Genomic DNA, 22,194 nt, shown 5'->3' with positions numbered 1-22,194 from the left:
AGATCAGCCATGATTGAATGGCGGAGTAGACTTGATGGGCCGAATGGCCTAATTCTGCTTCCATAATTTATGGACAATAATCTTTTCCACTAAATACTTACAAATTTGAATTGGGTGATTTTTGAGAAGTAGGAATACTCAACGATACTACAAAATAGTTCAATTTAATTCTCTACACACCTTAATGATGAAGCATTTATTTTTTTTACCATTGGGAACTTACTACCCATTGGATTTTATTTTAACAGTGCAGGAATCTCCGGTCGGTGCGGACTCGGCGGGCTGAAGGGCCTGTTTCCGTGCTGTATCTCAAAACTAAACTGAACTGAAGTAAGAATCCAGATATTTAATTATTAGTTTAAAATAACAATAAGCAAAGGGGATGCTATCAAGACTGTGGTGGACACTGACAACATACATCCTTCACAAACTACAACTGCCGGAGAACCACATTGGTGGCTTTGTTACTGGATTACATTTGTCTTTTCTGTTAATCCAGGGGATTTGCAGAATCAAACACTACAACTGGAAAGCAAGTCAAGAATGTCAGGAACTATTTGTTTATGGGGATTGTGATAGGTTTTTTCCCCAGACCCTGTTGCCAATGGTCCATCCTAAGCAGTTAACATTTCAGTGAGATGCCCTGTTAGCTAATCTGGGGCATAGTTTAACATGTTGATAAATCCACTCATTAGTTTATAACATAAAGGCTCAACAAATCATTTGCCTGGGGGGATCTCTAAAAATTAAACAGTCCTATTAAAATTCCTGAGCTAGTGATTTTTTTTCTCTGTGTCAGAAGATCATATTTTCTCCAATCTACTTAGATTAATACAGAAGCTGTCATTTTTCAACAAAAGCCAGAATTCTCAGAGGATCTGAATTATTAAATAACGATGTGACTTTGCCCTTCAGTCCTTATGAACTGCAGTGGCAGACCTCCAGGAGTAAATATTGTTTCTGGATTATTTAATCAAGGAATTCACCCTTTAGTTTGGTTTAGAGATACAGTGCGGAAACAGGCCCTTCGGCCCACTGGGTCCATGCCAACCAGCTTTCCCTGCACACTAACACTATCCTACGCATACTCGGGACAATTTATAATTTTATCAAGCCAATTACTCTGCAAACCTGTGCGTCTTTGGAGTGTGGGAGGAAGCCTGAGATCCTGGAGAAAACCCACGCAGGTCACGGGGCGAACGTACAAACTCCATACAGACAGCACCCATAGTCAGAATCGAACCCGGGTCTCTGGCGCTGTGAGGCAGCAACTCTACGCTGTGCCTCCGTGCTGCCCCATTCTTCCACTCAACCTTTGAAGATGTAGTTACTTCTGAGGTTCCTGTCCAGTGCCATATGATCTAATCCCAGATATACTTCCCCGTTCTTTGTGTCGGAGCCTGGCACCAGATGATAGCCCTCATGTATCTGACTCAGATAACTGTGGGTCAAGTCCCATTCTAAAGACATGAGGGCAAAAATCTACTATGATACACAGGCGGAGTAGTGTTAGAGGGTTATACACTGAGACATTCATCATATCATACATGTGCCACTGAATGGATGTGAAAATTTCTTGGACATTATTTGCAGGAGAACGGTGAAGCCCCACCCGATCTTTATATCTCCATCCACATCTCCACAGGTTATTTGGACATTACCATTAGTTGGAACTTGCTGTTCATAAAATCAGAATTTTCTGATATTACAACTATAGCTGAAGTCTGGGAGAAGGAATGGGTGACGTTTTGGGTCGAGACCCTTCTTCAGGCTGAGTTACTCCAGCATTTTGTGTCAACGTTTAGTTCAGTTTGTCCAAATGCAATCACAATTGGGGAATCTCTAGAAAGCCATACCTCTCTGCCGCTGTGGCAGCCTATTCTGTATGTTTTGTGGATAGCATCCCACTACATACTGTAGAAACAAAGAACTGCAGATGCTGGTTTATACCAAAGTTCGACACAATGTGCTGGAGTATCTCTGTGGGCCAGGCAGCATCTCTGGAAAAAAGGGATGGGTGACATTTCCGGTCGGGATCCTTCTTCAGAATCTCCATACTTCTGGATTTGTAATCTTGGCATCTCCAGATCAAAATTGCTCGATAGTAGTTTACACTTTCCCACAAAAAGCATAAACATAGTCACATTAGCCACAAGTTGACAGACTGAATATTTGTTGAACTACATGTTTTTTTTGGAATTTTCAAAAATGTAAATCTTGACATTTCACTGGGTTTTTGCACATATACATATATACTTTTATGAAGTCATTGCATAATAATAGCGGCATGCTAACAGTTGGTAACACTCTGAAATGACATCGGTTTTCGGCCCAAATTCCCAATCCAGACACTTTGGCACATACTCTATGTTGACAAGTTAGTGTGGTCGTGAGGAATTGCCACAATGGTAATGGGGCAATCTTGAGAGTGAGACTTCGCTATGAAGCTCAAGTACAAAAATAAAAGTTCCCATGGAAAATTGGACAGGAAATATTTCAGTCAGACGTTAAAAAAATTGTTTTAAAAAAATAGAGAAATACAGTGAGAATTAGAGAGTGGAAAATAAGCAGGCCAACAACTGCACAAGGAATAACTTTCCAATGTGTCTGATCATTGATATAGAGATAGACTGGTATAAATAATTATTTTAACAGACTATGCTATAAAACATGTATACAGTGTTAGTTTTGTACATCTCTGTGAATAGATTAACTTGTCTATAACCAATCCCCCCCCCCACCCCATCATATCAGTGTGTTGTGCACTTGCACAAAGCATGACAGCAACTGAATTATACGACAACATTAAAAATACATTTCTTCGACCCGAAACGTCACCTATTCCTCCGCTCCATAGATGCTGCCTCACCCGCTGAGCTTCTCCAGCATTTTTGTCTGCCTTCGATTTTTCCAGCATCTGCATGCAGTTCTTTCTTAAACAGACATTTGGACAGGTATGAGGATATGGGCCAAGCTTATGGGTGGCAGTGGGCAAGGGGTGGCAGTGGGCATGGAGGGGTGAGACTAGCTGAGATGGGGCATCTTGGTCGGCATGGACTAGTTGGGCCCAAGGGCCTGTTTTTGTGCTGTATGACTCTGTGACTCAACAACCGAATTGCTAATTAAAACTGTTGTGTAATTGTCCATGCCTGAGTGAATATTGCCTACAAGCCGCACCTTGTTAGCTGATGAATGTGTTATGAGGGGAGTGGTCAAGGAAGGGACAGCTCTGCATTCAATAATTGCTGAGAATTATTTTAGTTTATGTTTTTTATTTCGCTAAATTGATTCCACTGAAAGTATAATTAAAAAGCTTTTTTTTGGTGCTTTTTTCCCCCTCTTTTTTCAGGGGTAATTTTTCCCCCTATTTTTCTCCTTCCTGAAATGTTGGTTCTTGGCCGGATAAAAGTTCATTCTCTGTTGATTTGGTCATTGAGTTGTAAATGCATACAGTTTGGAAATAGTCCCTTCAACCCATCGAGCCTGTGCTGAGCATTGCTTACCCCTCACTCCTCTCCTTCACTAATTACATTTTATTCTCCCCTCATATCCATCAGCTCCCTTGAAATTATATCACTCACCTGTACACTAGGGGCAGTTTAGAGTGGACAAAGTAATCCACCATCCCGCATTTTTGGGACGTGGGAGGAAAAACCGTGTGGGAACGTGCAATCTCCACGCAGATGTCGGGGCTGAACCTGTGTCGTGGGAGCTGTGAGGTAACGTCTTTACAAGCTGTGCCACAGAGCTGTCCCAAGTGACAATTGACTGTAAATATTGGCAGGTTATTTGCATTTGGGGAGTTATCAGATCTGAGCTTGGTAATATTGTCTCACTCGTTCCGCAATGATACGGAAGATGGGCTTGCATTCCCAGTGGTCAGTGTTCAATACTCTTCCCAGCTTCATGGCTGCTGATCAGCAATTTGAAGGTGCAGGGGGCATGGAGGAGTGGCAATGGGCAAGGAGGAGTGGCAGTGGGCATGGAGGAGTGGCAGTGAGCATAGAGGGGTGGTAGAGATTGCTCAGGCTTGACAACCTGCCTGCCTACCTTCCGACAGAAGGATTGAGTAATGAAGGGATGGATGTAAAACAACTGACATTAAGAAATGCCACAGCATTCTGTAGATACCAAGAGAATTATATCCAAGTTAAAGTAAAAGACATGGAATGATAAGTATTTTTTTTTTAACAAGGTTCTTTTTAACATCTGTCGCAGTAACATTGCACATAATAAAGAAGGGTCTCGACCCGAAACATCACCCATTCCTTTTCTCCTGAGATGCTGCCTGACCCGCTGAGTTATTCCAGCATTTTGGGTCTATCTTCGGTGTAAACCGGCATCTGCAGTTCCTTCCTACGCAAGGTATTCTGCAGCCATTCTAAGTCCATAACGCCTTTTGAATGAAATATTTTGAATGACTGTACTGTGGCTGCAGTGGCTGGGGTAAATAAGAAATGAGCCCAATATGCCTAATGCAACATGGCAGGTGACCCTTCCTTCTTCCTGGTGCCTTCGTTCTCTGATTCAGTATTCTCGTCATTTATTTTTATCCTCTCCTCTCTGGAACTGAGATAATGTTGAAATAGAATCAAACATTCGGTGCCGCGGGGCTGAGGATGGATTCAGTAATTGATGTAATGAGACTTGTCAGGCTTATTGAAGGCAGTCATTAGCGAGCCTGGATTGTCTGCTTTCACTGCCTCATCACACAATAGGAAATTCCCCATTCTTCAAAGGAGCAAATGAGCAATCTTGCTGAAGAACCTTGTCGATGCAAAGACCGTTTCTCTCTCCCCCCACCCCCCTCTCCCCCAAACAAAGAATTTGTTGGACCGGCTGAGGGGGTCGATGATTGGTTTAACTGACCTTAATATTGCCAGCAATTTGAGGAGAAAGAGGAGAGGTCAGGCCAGCCCTGTGTGGATATTTATATGTTATTTTATGCATGACCCACAACAGTCCAGGATCAGATTGAGGTGGCCGTGTTGGCAGGGGGTCTCTAAATTCAACCAGCGCCAATGAAATATTTATTACACTTGGGTTCTTTCGTTGCTTTTAAACCCCGAAGCTTTAAATAGTGATTCGGAATGGGAAAAAAAGGAATTGCAGGCCACGCCACCCTTTTTAAGAAAGCTAATGAATATTTTGTTTTTAAGGATAACGTACGCAATTGTGCAAGTCCCAAAGTTTTTTTAGTTTTTAGTGCCAAGTAGTGTCAAAAACAATTTTCTGATTTTTTTTCTTTAGTGTGTGTTATTTTCTAGATACCATATTTAATTTAAGCAGAGCAGTACCCCGGGACAGTAGAAGAGGGAGGTGTATTAATGTTGGTATTCGTTCAAAGCCTCGACAATGCTGATTGCTCAAACAAGAGCAGTATAAGTTTAAATATGAAGCCTGCCGCAACCAAACAGGCTGTCCACATACTGTTCTTGGTTCAAATATTTTTTTAAAAAAGGCATTATATAGCTTGACAGCATCAAGGACAAAGCCTGTTTAATTCAAATTGACATCTTAAAATACACTCTCCCTCTGACTGGTACATGGTGGCTGTGTAGCTGCAACATGCGCTACAATCACTCACTTAGATTACTCCAGTAGCACTTCCCAAACCCACAGCCTCTGCCAACAAGAAGGATAGGGGCTGTGGGTGTACAGAAACACCTGCAAGTATTGAATTGAATTTCCTTTATTGCCATTCAAAATTTAAGTTTGAACAAAATTGTGTACCTTGCAGTCATGACAGAAAAAAGCAATAAAACACACAATTAACACAAACATCCATCACAGTGACTCTCCAGGCACCTCCTCACTGTGATGGAAGGCAAAAAGTCTTATCGCTTCCTTGCTTGTTCTCCCGCTGCGTCGAGGCGATCGAGGCTCTCGATGTTGAAGCCCCCGCCGGGTGATGGTAGATCCCGCGGCCGATTTTAAACTCCGCGAACGGGCCAATCCAAACTCCGCGACTCGGGGCGGACGAAGCCGCTACTCTCCAGTCCGGCGGACGAAGCTGCTGTTACGGGAGCTCCCGAAAATCGGTCACCAACCAAGGACCTGCAAGCTCCCGATCTTACCGTCGACAGGGCCCGCGGCCGAAGCCTCTGAAATCGGGTCGCAGCCACAGCGCCACCACAGCCTCCAAAGTCAGCCAGCTCTGTGATGGTGAGTCCATGGGCTCTGCCACCGGAGCCCCCAAGGTCGATTCCAGTTGGAGGCCCGCCAACCTCACGATATTAGGCCTCAGCGCAGACGGAGACGGCGATACGATAAGGAAAAGGTCGCATCCCCGTTGAAGGAAGCGATTTTTTTAAAGTTCCCCCCCCCCCCCACATATACACAACTAAAAATAGACTAAAACATACATCTAACAAGACAAAAATAAAACAATGAAAGGAAAGACAGACAGACTGCAGGCGAGTCGCAGTTGCTTGGGCAGCGCCGCCACTTCCAGAAGATTACTTCCGGTACCCGGCCAAATCAAAAACCTTCGGCACAAGGAAATGCAGACGCTGATTTAGCGGGGGGGAAAAAATGACAACAAGTGTTGGGAGTAACTCAGCGGGTCAGACAGCATCTCTGGAGAACATGGTTAGGCGACATTTTGGGTCTGGACCCTTCTTCAGAAAGATTGTAGTGGGGGGGGGGGGGAGAAAGCTGGAAGAGAGGTGGGGGCGCGACAAAGCTTAGCAAATAGTGGAAGTATACAGGGGGCCGGTTGGTGGGCAGATGGACAAAGACCAGGCCAGAGATGGAAATGTAACAAGTGTGAAATAAGAATAGAAGAGATTTGAAATGTGAAGCCAGAGAAAGGAATATCGGCGGAGGGAGAAGGGAAGGGAGAGGGGGATGGAGGGGGGGTGGGGAGGAGAAAGGGGGAAATTAAAGTGCATCCAGGTGGGGTACAATGAAAAGAGGGGGATAAAATGGGAGGGAACCTCATTCGGATATCTACTCTGTTTGTCACTGGACTAAATCCTGGAATTCCGCGGGAGTATGGGAATACCTTTTCCATAAGATAACAAGCTGGTAGATAACCATCCCCTTACCAAGGGCAGCTAGTGATGGGCACTGCTTTACCAGCTATGCCCAGCTTTCAGCATGAAATGGCGCCGTCTCTTTCAATGCAGCGGATCTCAGAAATTCTTGGTCTTGGAAAATATCCTGGAAGAAAGGTCTTGACCCGAAAGGTCACCCCTTCCTTCTCTCCAGAGATGCTGCCTGTCCCGCTGAGTTACTCCAGCATTTTGCATCCATCTTCAGTTCCACAAGATTCTTCCGCCATGCCACGATGCTCATTTATTCTTCTTGGAGGGAGGGTGATGTCTTCGAGTTGATTGAAAGGCCATTAAGGACGGTCATCAAGAGTGGAGAAGGAATCAATGGCAGGGGGAGGTATTGGAAACAGTGAATAATTAAAAACAACTCAACGCTCTCTTTTCCAGAAGCCAAACCTGCAGTGGGGAAGGAGTGTGTGGCTTCAATGTGATGCGTACACTCTGAACGTGTGCTGGAGGCAAGGTCTCCTGGGAAAGTGGTGGCCTATACACGCAGCACCGATAGTTTGTCACTCGCATGTGGTCTGTCTATGTAAATCTGGAAGAATTAACCCACACGTCAAATACAGGCTCAAGTCGGATGCGTTTGAAACTGCAAGCCATTTACTTTTAATTTGCTGACATTCGCAGTATAATTGAGGTGAAATGGAGGGGTGTGTGTGTGTGCAGGTTAACATTAAATAGATTGTCACCAGGCAAACATCGTGAAGTTTAGTTTAGAGCTACAGCATGGAAACGGGCCATTCGGCCCACCATCAATCATCCTGACAATTAATCGGTCTGAAGTAGGGTCTCGACCCGAAATGTCACCCATTCCTTCTCTCCAGAGATGCTGCCTGTCCCGCTGACATACTCCAGCATTTTGTGTCTATCTTCGGCTTAAACCAGCATCTGCAGCTCCTTCCTTCACCCACCGACCATTCATCGTCCGTTTACATGTGTTCAATGTTATCCCACTTTTGCATCCACTCCAGACACACGAGGGGCAATTTACAGAGGCTAATTAACCTACAAAACCGCACGTCAGTGGGACGTGGGAGGAAACCCGAGCCATCACAGCAAGGACATGCAAACTCCACACAGATAGCACCCGAGCACAGGGGTCGAAATCGGATCTCTGGCGCTGTGGAACACAGCTCTACCACTGTTTCAAACAGATTTATTCTGTCCCGTGAATCTTTTTTTGTTGCTCCTTGGTTTTAACTTCTCTCTTCTGCCAAAGTTTCAAAAGGTGATTTACAGGCCATGGGGCCCTTGTTTGTCATGAATTGCATTGATACGGTGGGTCTGCTGAGCGCTCTTTTACGGATGTGTTTGCGCGTGAGTGCGCGCGTGCGTGCGTGGGTTATGTGCGAGAGATATCATTCCATGTTAACAATGTGTATGGGCTCAGAATTTCTGATTTGCCATCAGAGGAAGCATCAACTGCGTGGCTCCTTTTGACCCCAATAGTGAGAGCAGAGCTAGTTGATTGTGAATTCCATCATTCGCTGCCTCTCTAGTGTCATCGTATCATTAAATAAAACGGAATCTAGGTTTCTCATTCAGCTTTAGTGCTCGTCCTTGGAATTCTTGATGGCTTGGAACATTACCGTTACTGCAGTAGCTGAAACAAACCTCTCAGTGTTGCGAGATAAGTGAATAAGACAGAGGTCAAACACTCAATAATAGTCAACCCAATTTGCTGTGTATATGTGTATTGCAACTGGCAGATAATCTAAAGGTGTTTGGGAAATTGCAGGGCAGTGAGAATAGGTCAAATACTGAATTATATACAATTGGAGCAAACACTGTGTAAAAAAAAAAAGTAATGTGCTTTCCTTGTTCATCCTTGGGTGAAGAAAAATATCTTACATTTTAACAAGTCCTCTCACCATCCCAAAGGTGTAGCAAAACAATTCATTTGTGAAAAGAGGCAGCAAACACACACAATAAACTTCCACGTGCAGCAAGGTAAACAGGCAGGTAATTTACTTCAGTGATGTTGGTTGATGGAGAAATATTGGCAGGCCAGGACAGTGGCAGTTTCCGAGCTCTTTTTTCAGAAGTGTATTGTGGCTTGCTTTGCAATAACATAGGAGAGCATACAGGCCTCAGTTTAACATCCAAAAGACAGGACCTCTGACAGTTGCTTTCCTCAATGCTGCGCTGAAGTGTCAGACTAAATGACATGTTCGAATCGTGAGCGTTGGACCGGCCCAGAACCCATGAGATCCAGCACTGAGCTAGAATTCCACTTTACGTGGACACTGTTCTTCATTTCAGCTGCAGAGTAATCAAGATGATTGTATGTATGGTCATATTGTCAGGGTGGCCACGGTGGCGCAGCGGTAGAGTCGTTGCCTTACAGCGCTTGCAGCGCCGGAGACCCGGGTTCGATCCCCTACTACGGGCGCTGTCTGCACGGAGTTTGTACCTTCTCCCCGTGACCACGCGGGTTTTCTACGAGATCTTCATTTCCTCCCACACTCCAAAGACGTACAGGTATGTAGGTTAATTGGCTTGGTGTATGTGTAAATTGTCCCTAGTGTGTGTAGGATAGTGTTAATGTGTGGGGATCGCTGGTCGGCGCGGACTCGGTGGGTCGAAGGGCCTGTTTCAGCGCTGAACCGCTAAAAATAAAATAACTTAAATTAAATATGCCCAATACAGTGAGGTTTGGGTGCAATGGAAAACAAGGAAAATAGCGTCATTTCAGAAACTGTTAGCCATCACTGAATTTGCCTGCATTTTTAAAAACCTTACTTAAAATTAAAAATTTGAGAAGCTACAAGAGTTCTGTTCTATGAATACAGATACATGTTACTTTCCAGTGCAATTTACTAATTCTTCCTCTAAAAGGATATTAAGTGCTGTGCGTTATTTGACCTCATGTCCTCATTTGGTCATGTCTTGTAATGGGTAACGATCAATTGTAGCTCTAGTCTGGGCCACTGGGGTCATTTGCCCTGACCGCATAGGTGAGACACTAAAGCCTGTTACTGACCCGTGCCTGAGTATGAGTCAGGAGGAAAAGAAATACGGGTGCACAAAATAGTTCATGGTACAGCTTCAATTCCTGCGTCGAGCTGGTGATGCTGTAATTGTCCAGTAGTGCCTCGCATAATTTTGTCTGAGACTGGCCCTTCCGCTCCCAGGCTGCAGAACCCTGTCCACCTCTGACTTTAGACTTTACTGTAGAGACACAGCGCGGAAACAGGCCCTTCGGCCCACCAAATCCGCGCCGACCAGCGACCCCCACATTCACTAGCCTACACACCGGGGACAATTTACAACATGCAGAAACCAATTAAGCTGCAAACCTGAACGTCTTTGGAGTGTGGGAGGAAACCGGAGCACCTGGAGGAAACCAACGCGGCCATTGGGAGGACGTACAGACTCCGTACAGACAACACCCGTAGTCAGGATCGAACCTTGGTCTCTGGCGCTGTAAGGCAGCAACTCTACCCCTGTGTCACTGTGTCACCCTGAATGCTTAAAATTTCCTTCAAAATAAGTGCAAAAGCTGCATTGGCGTTTCATGGCGGCACGTTGAAGATCCAACCAGATTCAGGATTCTGTTTATATTCATGTGCTTAAACTGGAGAGTGCTACTATGCTCAGATAGATATCCCTTTGCCTCAACATTATAATTCCATTTTCAGTCACACCACAGAGGATTTCTGGTAAATGAAAGCTACCACTGAGGCTGTTAAATGGATGTCATACAGCTGACAGCAAGTTAGTGGACTGGATGGAGAGGTCGTGAAATAATTAAGAATGATTGAGATTATTTAAAACTTATTCAATTATTTCTGCACTTACCCTGGGCGTGTGAACCCTATCTATCCACGCGATTTACGAAAAAGGTAACAGCCTGGCAACTGATGGGTTTATATTAATAGAAAGCGATTTGATAAAAATTGCACCAACTATTCTGTTGTGAGCGGCTGAAAAGAACGTCCCATATGTTGCCAAGGCTGCTGTTAAGGTGCAGGAAATAGGGAACTTGCTTTTCAAAGTCACACTGTATACACAGTAGCACCTTGCGCATTGTATTAATGTTGCTCTTCTCCCGTGTTTGACATGTTTAATGTCTTAATTAATAAAGAGTTAACCAGAGACACTGCTTCCGATGGCTGAGAGATTTAATAACCAGAGATTGGCAAAATAATTAGACGCAACTTGAAGGTAAAATTTTCTTGCGTTAATATTATGATCTGCCGAACATGTGGGTGGAAGCAGACTCAAAACGGATTTGGATCAATGCCTGTACAGGGCAACTGGTTTAGCTGGATTACTCTTGGTGGTACAGATTCAATAGGACACATCCTCTGCTATGCTACTGGGTCTCACGCACTTAAAATTAAAATGGTGTGAAGGCGCAAATATTAACTGATACTTCAGTTTAAATCCACTTGTGGGAGTCATCCTGCTGGTTATATTGTGGGCTCATCCTTTTTCAGTACAGATAGTTTCGCTTTAGTTTAGAAAGGGGCCCTTCGGCCCACCAAGCCCGCGGCAGCCAGCGATCACACCAGGGACAATTCTCGATTTTTACCGAAGCCAATTAACCTACAAACCTGTACGTCTTTGGAGTGTGGGGGGAAAACCCAGGCGGTCATGGGAGAACACAAAAAACTCCGTACGGACAGCACCGGTAGTCTGGATCGAACCCAGGTCTCTGGCGCTGTAAGGCAGCAACTCTACCGCTGCGCCACGGTGCCACCCCTTAAGATCAAGAATGTTTGCACTGTGATTTACCACCTTTGTGTTAGGTGTTAACACTCTTGCCCCAAAATCATTCCTTGGTTTAAGTGTCATTTCACCGATTTGAGTGAAGATTCCAGTCTGGCATTTCCCTAAGTGCAGTATTAAGGAAAGGGCTGTTCTGTCGGAGATGCGACCTTTTGAATGAGTGAAGGGGGGGTCCCGACCCAAAACGTCACCTATCCATGTTCTCCAGAGATCTGTTCCTGGTCCTGTTTAATTCTGGCTTTCCCTAACTTTCAGTCTGAAAAGGGTTCCAGCCCGAAACATCACCTGTTCCTTTTCTCCAGAGATGCTGCCTAACCCGCTGAGTTACTCTAGCATTTAGCGTCTTTCTCCAGACATGCCACCTGACCCTCTAAGTTACTCCAGCACTTTGTGTCTTTTTTTTTGGTAAACCAGCATCTGCTGTTCCTTATTTCTACATTAAACCAAGGCCCTGCCTGCCTCCAAGATAGTCATTAAAGATAACACTCAGCAGTAAAGGAGAAGTGGGTTTTTATTTTTATGAATTCCTAGATAAACCTTATTCTTCAACTGACACCTAAGACACAGGATTATATTACTTTTCTTTTGTTGGACTTGTTGTACACAAATTGGCTGCCTACATCAGAATGATAATGGTAGTTCAAAAAGTCCTGTGAAATGCTTAAGAAAAACAGTACAGTTCTTTGTTTCTTCTTTCTATTAAACCCATAAGTGAAATTTTCATAAATCATTTCTGCCCTTAGTGTGAAACACACATGCAGATATAGCTACGATATGATTTGATACGATAGAACCTTATCCCAGGAGGGAAATTGATCATTGATTATTGTTTTGTTTTATATTTGCAGCGAGGTGTTACGGCTGGATTTTGTGAGTTGCGTTTGCTTTAGTGCGTATAGTTTGGCCAAGGCACCGATAAGAAGCGACTAAGAAAATGCTTTACCCCCGTGATTATGTATTTGTACCAGAGTGCAAAATTAAAGACAGACACAAAATGCTGGAGTAACTCAGCAGGACAGGCAGCATCTCTGGAGATCTCTTCTTCAGACGAAGGGTCTCGACCCGAAACGTCACCCTTTCCTTCTCTCCAGAGTTGCTGCCTGTCCCGCTGAATTGCTCCAGCATTTTGTGGCTATCTTCGATTTAAACCAGCACCTGCAGTTCTTTCCTATACAGAGTGCAAGATTAACCCAGTGGCATTATCTCTCTAGCCCGTTGGCCTCCATCACTCCTCTGCAGCGGAACGGCAACCAGAGGCCACTGGTTTCTCTCCCTTTGTTACTGGTGGGACCTGGATACGTTGAATATTTCTTCCGAAACTCCTTCGCATAGTTCACGATGAGTTGGATTAATGACACCCTTTGAACCAAAGGGCACAGATAATGAGAAGCACAAAAGCCTAAATATTTGATTGGGGTGCTGATTGAATAGTGCATTACAATAGTATGAAATACATAAAAGGAAGAGGTGATAGGTAGATTGATGAGAAAGCAGCGGAACAGAGAATCCAGTTAAATATTATTCAGGACATTTCAAGCTAAAAAGAAAGATTTAAAAAACATTGAGCCAACAAAGAATTTCAGTCTTTTCCCCTTCAAATTCTTTTCTTTTCCCTCTTTTATATTTTATGAAAAATCTGGGATGTGTTTGAAGATAAAAGTCATCGTCTGTGTGCCTTTGCCCATCCCCATGATCAATGGTAAACTGGTTTTGCTTTATTTTTGTCTTTCTTTGTATGATTAATGGCCACTATTCATTGTTGTCACTGCACTGTCCCTTGCGTTGGGCCTTTATGAGTAATGAGAAGGGGGTAAAGAAGGCTTTGGATAAGTGAGATTCCCTGCTCAAAAGTATTTGGTCAACGGCAATCAATTACATTTTTTTTTAAATTCTTGTTTTTAGTTTGTGTTTAATGAAGAGGTGAGTGTTGTAATCAGTGTCTATGTAAGACTTTGCAATTAGCTCCAAATGATTCTCTTTATATTTAACAAAAATGGAGTTGGTCTCTCAGCGTGTAAACCATCTTGGCTGTGCTTTTCCCGATAGATGGGGAAGCCTGTGCTGCAATCTTAGGTCAACCTCATTGCCAAACACTGCAGTGACCCTATTGAGCTTGATACTGAACCCACTGTTGTCTGGGAAACTGAGCAAAGCTGCAGCGGTAGGCTAATTCTGCTGATCACATTATGCCTGTAATGGTGCCCTGAAGGATCGCTCATTTTCCTGTGGGTTTTGATAACAAACAACATTGAGGCTTTCCTCAGTCTTGCTGATGAGCAGAGAAATAGCCCCATTGGTGATCTCGAACACTCTGAAGCATCATTTATTGACACCACCACCCGTGTAATTCGACCTTCACAACGCAGGGAATGGCAAGCTCAGACTTTAACCAAGATGGCTGATGTCAGCATCCATATACTTTATCATGAATCATTTTTTTCCTTTTCATTCATTCATTCGTAAATTAATTGATTGATTTTAACAACATAAACATCTTCACAAATTAATGGAAAATTCTGATAAAATACCTTAAATATCTAACTTCTACGTAATGTGGTGATTTATTTCAAAACTTTTAGCACAGTCTTCTGTACTAAACCTTTTAATTACCTTGTGTGGGAAAGAACTGCAGATGCTGGTTTAAATCGAAGGTGGATACAAAATGCTGGAGTAACTCAGCGGGACAGACAGCATCTGTGGAGGGAAGGAATGTGTGACGTTTCGGGGCGAGACCCTTCTTCAGACCTTTTAATTACCTTGTTCTTTTCTGTGTCTCCGATTCAAACATTATTTGCAGCTCATTTGTGAATACATTGGGGAACTTTAAATGCTTGGTGTATCATTTGGCTCTATGAACTTATCACTCTTTAATTTTCCATGTACGTATGTTAAATAGTGCAACTGCTTTGAAAATGGTTGTAGCACTTAAAATTTGATATATATATCGATTGTTAGTGGTCATGAATGTTACTTATTCTTGTATCATCTCGTTGAACTTATGCTGAAGGCAGGGCAGGCAGCATTGCTGTCACGGTGGGAGTCCTCCAGTACATCAGGAATGTATTAACGTAGAACAAGGAACTGCAGATACTGGTTTACAAAAAAGAGACACGAGATCTGAAGAAGGGTCCCGACCCTATCCACGTTCTCCAAGGATGCTGCCTGACTCGACGAGTTACTCCAGCACTTTGTGTCTTTTTTTTAATGAAGAATGTATTGTTTGCCGTAATTGAGATATCATTAAGTTGCTCACTGGCCTGTCGCAAATGTGTATCACTGATAGTTGAATCCCTGTCCATCACGGACATCATGCCTACTGCTACTGCTGCGTTAACTGGTGGTTCTCTTCCAACGCTTGGAAGAAAGAGCAAAGGAAGTGAGTTCTGTCCAGTGTGGTCGGTCCGACGATAGACACAAAATGCTGGAGTAACTCAGCGGGACAGGCAGCATCTCTCAGAGATGCTGCCTGTCCCGCTGAGTTACTCCAGCATTTTGTGTGTATCTTCGGTGTAAACCAGCATCTGCAGTTCCTTCCTACACAGTGTGTTCAGTCTGTTATTGTTTGGCTTCTAGTCTTATTGCTGTCTAGAAATGCATCTAGTTTAAAATCTGTTTTTTTCCCCAAACAAAGTCCAAGAAGCCATGGCACTGGAGAATGTTGCGTGGTTTGGCCTTAAAACAGCGTGGATGGGAATGTCGGGGAATTGTCCAGGCTGCTGCGAATGCTGTTTCCAAATTAATCTTGAAAGAATTAATCAGCGCCACCACACACAATGTATCCTGAGTATCTTATCTACCTCCCGCCCCACCGATTCTCAATGGTCATCTTTCACTCATACACGTAATTGCTATCTATGCAAGATGCAGAAAGTCGAGTGAATATTGCTATATCCAGACAACATGAGATCGACCATTGTTCCCGCCAGGAATGTGTCCAACCTATAATTTCTACCGTGAATGTTGAATTTGGGAGGAAACTGATCTTTAAATCCAATTTAATTGAATCTAAATAACATGTTGTTTTCAGCATACTTGTTCTGGCTGACTTAGGGATTTCTTTATCTAAACCACTCCCCCATTCACCTTCAGCTGGGGAATAGTTTGTCGAATGTTTTTTTTTAAAAGCCTCCATTTACAGCTAAGGGATATAATGTTGTCAGCCTTGAGTCCAATATAATTCTTCTTCAATGTCACTAATAATTTTGGGTGTCCGCAAATTCCGTGGTAAGGTCTTCAAAGAGTCCTTTTCTTCTGGATGTTTGCTATTGTTGTATGCAAAGTAGCCAAAGGGCGGTAACCCATCGCAGGCCCCCCATTCACAAGGCCAGCTATTTCTGATGAAACTGTGGCAAGCGGTGGGAGATTTTCTTTTCCCCCTAACTTGCAAATACATTCGGAACCCCGCGGATCCTGTTCAAATGGTAATTTAAAGTCACAGCTTCTTCCTGACGAGCACCTTTTAACAGAAAACATGCCGATCGCTCTTCTCAGCAGTGAACATGACAATCCCTCTGATATCAGTGGGAGGTTTGTGCCCTTAGCTCTGTAAATCAATGATTAGTTTCTTACATTGTCCTCTCGTACAATGCTCACATTAATACTGAGAATATTATTTCGGCCATAACTTTGTTTACTGTGTTGTTGTGTTGGACACCTGACCATTGGCGTGACTGCATTGCAGGTCTGATTCAGACGATTTTTGCCAAGACTGAAGTTGCAAAGCAAGTCGCTGCAACACTGATCCTCACTTCAACTTTCAAACACGGAAATGTGCGATTAGTCCATGCAGATAAAACAGTATAAATATCACGTTACTAATCTATATGGACTGATGGCGTAGGAGCACAAACTACCCTTAACCAAAAATAGCAGCTTTTGCCACTGTTTCTTTCTGACGGTGGTATTTTTGCTGGTGGCAACTGAGTGAGGCACCATTGATTTGAGATATGCCAAGTGGCATCCAAGGGAATCGTAAATTCTTCTGCTCCCAAGCTTCTAATGAAGACAAGGCTCCTTCCAACTGCAGACTGTCAGAAATGCAACACAAGTTTCCATTAGCTACATATGAGACCATGTAAGGGGTGGAAACGTTCTTTTGGCAGTATTGCTACACATCAAACCAGACTCGCTTTGTGTTCTAGCATAGCTGGTGTCTGGTTTTCTTTCTGTCTCTGTTAGGATGCCCTTGAAATTTACTGGATTATTTCTCACTGTCTTGATTGAGTTCCAAAGACTCATTGCAGCACCATTGTCCTGGTCTTGTTACATAACTGATAGGTTTAGAGGGATGTGAGCCGAACGCAAGCATGTTGGACTAGTGTGGATGGGACATGTTGGCCGGTTTGGGCAAGTTAGGCAGAAGGCCCTGTTTCCCCCCTGTGTGATGACTCTATGACTCTGACTGTAGTTTACAGCTACTATATGATCACACCTCATTTTGATTGGGGGATAACTTTAAAATGAAGACGGATGCAGGCTATAATATGTGTCCCACATCAAGAGCAGAAGGATTATGTAGGAATATTGAGAGGACGAAATCCGATTCAATGGCAGTTAAACATGCCAAATCTCACTCAAGGCACCATTTCTTTCATTACTAATTGTGAGGAAGGCTATTTCAAAGTGGCTGACTTAAATCCGTGTGTGTATTGTTTTGTATAAACTCACCAGTTTTTAATTGACTTTGAATAGGACCACTGGCCACATTTGTAACACAAAATCAACTCAACAGCCAACAAATTTGATTGAACCATAAAACCCCATCGATGATGCAAATGAATAGATTTGTGAGAGAAGAGAACAGCTGTCCTTTAGAGACTGACCCAAAGTCATGATGGAAACACAGCAAACTAGACATACTGGGATCTTGAGCAAAACACACAGGGACGGCACGGTGGCTCACTGGTAGAGCTGCTGCCTCACAGCGCCAGAGTCCCGGGTTCGATCCTGACTACGGGTGCTGTCGGTACGGAATTTGTATGTTCTCCCCGTGACCATGTGGGTTTTCCAGGGTGCTCTGGTTTCCTCCCACGCACCAAAGACGAACAGGTTTGTAGGTTAATTGTAAATTGTCCCTAGTGTGTAGGATAGTGCGGGTGTACGGGGTGATTGCTGTTCGGTGTGGAGTCGGTGGGTCGAAGGGCCTGTTTCCGTGCTCTGTCTCCCAACTAAACTAAACTAAAGTGCTGGAAGAAACTGAGAGACAATGAACAGACAACGTTTTGGGTTTTGTTGTTTATTATCTCCACAGATGCTGCCTGACCCACTGAATTCCTCCAACACTTTGTACTTTTGCCTTAAGCGCGTGTTGGGTGGAGCAGCATAACCAGACTATTCTAAACGCTTCCCGTGACTCCACGTATGTCATTTCCTGGGAGATATAAAAATTGGGGGGACGAGGCCTGTGATGAAAATAATTCCAATAGACAATAGGTGCAGGAGTAGGCCATTCAGCCCTTTAAGCCAGCACCGCCATTCAATGTGATTATGGCTGATCATCCCCAATCAGTACCCCGTTCCTGCCTTCTCCCTATATCCCCAGACTCCGCTATCTTTAAGAGCCCTATCTAGCTCTCTCTTGAAAGCATCCAGAGAACCTGCCTCCACCATGGCAGCCCATGGCAGATATGATGCAATTGGATATGGTGCAGTCAGGAGCTCAATCCTGCTCTCTTTCTCCGAGTCAGCTCACACCACACAATAACATCAACGTATTTATATTTAGTAAAATAGCAAAAGCATCTCAAGAAAGTTCACAACACATCCACAAATATAGAATGGGCTGCAATAGTCAAAGATAAACAATGCTATAATAATTTTTTTTTAAATGTTGTTCAGGTTTCTATTTGGGAAACAAAACAGTTCAGACTTGTACTTAGTAAATTGAGGAACAGATATCCCAAGGATGGTTAAATTACAATGCTCTTTTAAAAAGGAAACCAACAAACATCTTGTGGCTATTATCTGAATGTCTGCAATAAAATTACAGGCTTGGTCTTACTTATGTGCCTGTTTTTATTTTAGATGTGGTGACCAGAGTCTCCCTGGACCAATATCCAATGCAGTGTTTGTGTGTATTTTTTTAATGATTATGTCTCCATTCGAGCATTAATGAATAGTCCTGTAAATCTGACTTTATTAAATGTTCGTCTGTTGCAAATTATCAAGAAAAATAGGGTGGAGATTATTTTTCCAAAAGTACAGACAGGATATTCTTTCTGAAACAGTCTTCACCTCATAGACGAACAAATCGATACAGAAAATAGACACAAAATGCTGGAGTAACTCAGTGGGACAGGCTGTATTTCTTCAGAATTGTCTCAATCCGAAACATCACTCATTCCTTCTCTCCAGAGATGCTGCCTGTCCCGCTGAGTTACTCCGGAAATTGTGTCTATCTTCGGTATAAACCAGCACCTGCAGTTCCTTCCGAGACAGTCGGTACAGAAGTCTGTATTGACTTTTACTTGTAGTATTCTGGGTGTAATCCCACCTAGCCATGTAGAGTTGCATTAAATATTAGTATAATTATTTTACAAAATTATTGCAAGTCAATCCATTGGGGAATTTTCTCCCAAGATTCAGATGCATTATTCAACATGCTCAAGTTTTGTATAATGGTTACACTTATTTTATAATCGAAGATTGTGCATTCAAGTTTACCATGAGTTTAGTTTAGTTTATTGTCACATATATCGAGGTACAGAGAAAAGCTTTTCTGCTGCATGCTATCCTGCCATCGGTAAGACTACACATGATTACTATCAGGCCATCCACAATGTACTGGTACAGGATAAAGGGAATAATGTTTGGTGCAAGATAAAGCCCAGTTAAGTCCGATCAAAGGGCCTCCAATGAGGTAGTTTCTTCTTCCTCGTGTCCGGCCATCTTCCATATCACGTCTTTCCGGTCGGTCAGTGACGGTTGGCGGTCGTTGGTTGCAGAATTGGCTACTTCAGTCAGTCACCGTGGTACAGTTTCCGTCGTCAACATTGCCCGGGATGCACCACGTGGAGGCTTCTGCTTGTATCCCAATGAGGTAGATGGAAGGTCAGGACCGCTCTGTAGTTGGTGACAACGTGATTCAGTTGCCTGATAACAAATAACGTAGGTGTGCACGGCATTGTATGTGTGGTCGTCAGCAAATGGAGATAGGTGCATGTAAAATATCCCAGGGGAAAATGTGAGGGAGAGTGGATGGATGTTTGCAATGTTCTGTTATGTTTACGTTATAACCAAGTTATCTGGTAGACTCATTGTTACGTGCAACTTTAGCAAATTATAGACTTAAATCGAATACATTACAACACCTACTGCATCACTGGCGATGCCCTGGAGCTGTAAAAGGCCTTAAATGTATGATCATCACCCTCCCTCTCATTTCATTCTTTTCATACCTCTATCATTCAGTCCTCTTAAAATCTTAAAGCTTTCATGTGAATAATGGAAAATATAATAGTCGTTCATTCTGCTTGATTTCTGCTCTCTGATTAATGTTGTCTTGATGTTGCCATCGCTGTTGGATTTTTGCTTTCTATTTAGGTTCGTCAGTGTTTTGTAAAAAACTGTAACTATAACGTGGGTTATACGTTTTGCCAGAAGAATCATTGAATTCAAACATAGCCATTATCATGATAGCCGTTCAATTTAGTCTCTCAACTCATGGTACACTTACCACCACTATTATTAGGACACCAGCAGACCGAACTAGTCAACCTCAAACAGATAGACACAGAAAAACGCTGGTATATCCCATTATTTCATCCTCATTCACTACTGTATATTGTGAGTGTTTGCAGCCCCAGAGTAGCACAATGAGCAGCAAAAAATATTTGTTGCCTTTCATTGCAGCTATTTTTGATGATATCAAATTATTTTGCTGCAAATTTTGGATTCTAATGAATCTAGAAATGCTGAGGGGATTTAGATCAGATATTCTGCGTAAAAGAAATATATCAATAACTTTGAAACCTGCACAGTTCTTGCTCCCACATTAACAAAGCAGCTCCAGTCTCAGGGTTTCCTTTCCAGACCTTGTGTTAATTTTTATTTTTTTTTGCAAACTGCTGTGTGAAAATTATAAATTACCCATCAGAAAAGCTATTTATTATCTTTTGTATGGATTGTCCAGAGAGTAAAGCACCCATCAGCTTCTTGTTATCCTTGTTTCTGTGCTTCCCCGAGTTGCTGGCTGCAGGAGTCCGTCTCTTGTCCCTGGTCTGATTGACAAGAATATTTGCAGCACCGAGGGAAGAAAAAGAGAAGATTGAGAGGGGCTGAATGTGATGTCAGAATGGTGAAGGGTCATTTGAAGGTTAGCTGCCAGGGAAAGGGTTGAGGGAGAGTTCAGGCGCATATATTAAGCAAATGAATCCTTTTAACCCAGTGACAGAGAGAGAAAGAGAGAGGGAGGGTGGGAGGGAGAGAGGAGAGATACACAGAGAGCACCAAGACATCTTGCTCAAGATCGCACAGAAGGGGACACGACAGAAAAATACTGTCTAAACTCGAGTGTTTTCATCTATCAAGACAACGCGGGCATTTGAAGAGGCGTTTGAGCAAGATGCATTGAGACTGTGGGGCTGTTCGGAGAGAGGCGAAGCAGTGGAACTGGTGATATTATTCTGCTCCACCAGGGCTGCGCCTGCCTCCCTTTTGGGATCTTGGCGGTGTCGAGATATTTAAATAGTAAATGAACGATTTGGATTGATTACAGGATCACGGGCTTGAGCAGCTGGGACTGACCATGATTCTGGGTCCCAGTCACAACAACAGAAACAGACCTCAAACATGATCCCTGTTTCTTCTTCTGCTGCTGCTGCCCACCTTGTCCTCTGCTCATTCAGTGGTCTTGCTGTGTGAAGGAGCCTGGTGCTAATTTGCAATCTACCCGACCCCTGCTTGACGGAAGCAAAGAAGAGAGAGAGAGAGAGGAAAGAGGACGGTGGATTGTTGCCATTTTTTCTTGTGTTGCAATTTTGTTTTACTCCTGCTCCGTTTCGCAATGTTTGACTGCATGGACGTGCTGACAGTAAATCCCGGACAGCTGGTGGATTTTTACTCCCAAAGTCCCTCCTGCATGCTGCAGGGAAAAGGATCGAGTTCCCACTGCTTCATTGGGATCAGACACAAAGAATGGCAGAGGCTACCCAACTCACAGTGTAGGTACCACAAACCCATTTCATCCATACTAATCCATTTATTTTCCAGGGTGCTGTGTTCATTTTCATGGGAGTTTTTGGTGTGTGTGTGTGTGTTGCAGCAGATATCCTCTATTTTAAACTCTCCTGTTATTGAGAATCATAAGAGTTTTGTTTAAACTAGTTTAATGACCCCGTTGGCGAAGAATGATGAAAAAAACATTTTGAAGAAAAAGTCACCAAACTGCACAAGTTTTATT

At 43.3% G+C, this 22,194-nt stretch overlaps 1 protein-coding gene across 9 annotated transcripts in view; it reads left to right on the top strand.

Moving 5' to 3' along the window:
* The window catches only part of rara (retinoic acid receptor alpha), a 541,920-nt gene that overhangs the window by 387,904 nt on the left and 131,822 nt on the right, over positions 1-22,194 (top strand). The window contains exon 1 of one of the 9 annotated variants that reach the window (XM_033035050.1): positions 21,222-21,955. The exons of the other annotated variants lie outside the window; for them this stretch is intronic. Coding sequence (XP_032890941.1) covers positions 21,799-21,955 — 157 coding nt within the window. The 5' untranslated portion in view covers positions 21,222-21,798. Of the gene's footprint in view, positions 1-21,221; positions 21,956-22,194 lie in introns of those variants that run through there. 9 annotated transcript variants of the gene reach the window in all.

This window comes from Amblyraja radiata, chromosome 16 (assembly GCF_010909765.2).
Source record: "Amblyraja radiata isolate CabotCenter1 chromosome 16, sAmbRad1.1.pri, whole genome shotgun sequence".
Taxonomy (NCBI): domain Eukaryota; kingdom Metazoa; phylum Chordata; class Chondrichthyes; order Rajiformes; family Rajidae; genus Amblyraja; species Amblyraja radiata.
Note: the sequence above shows the minus strand (reverse complement) of the source record. Positions and strands in the feature narration are given on the sequence as shown.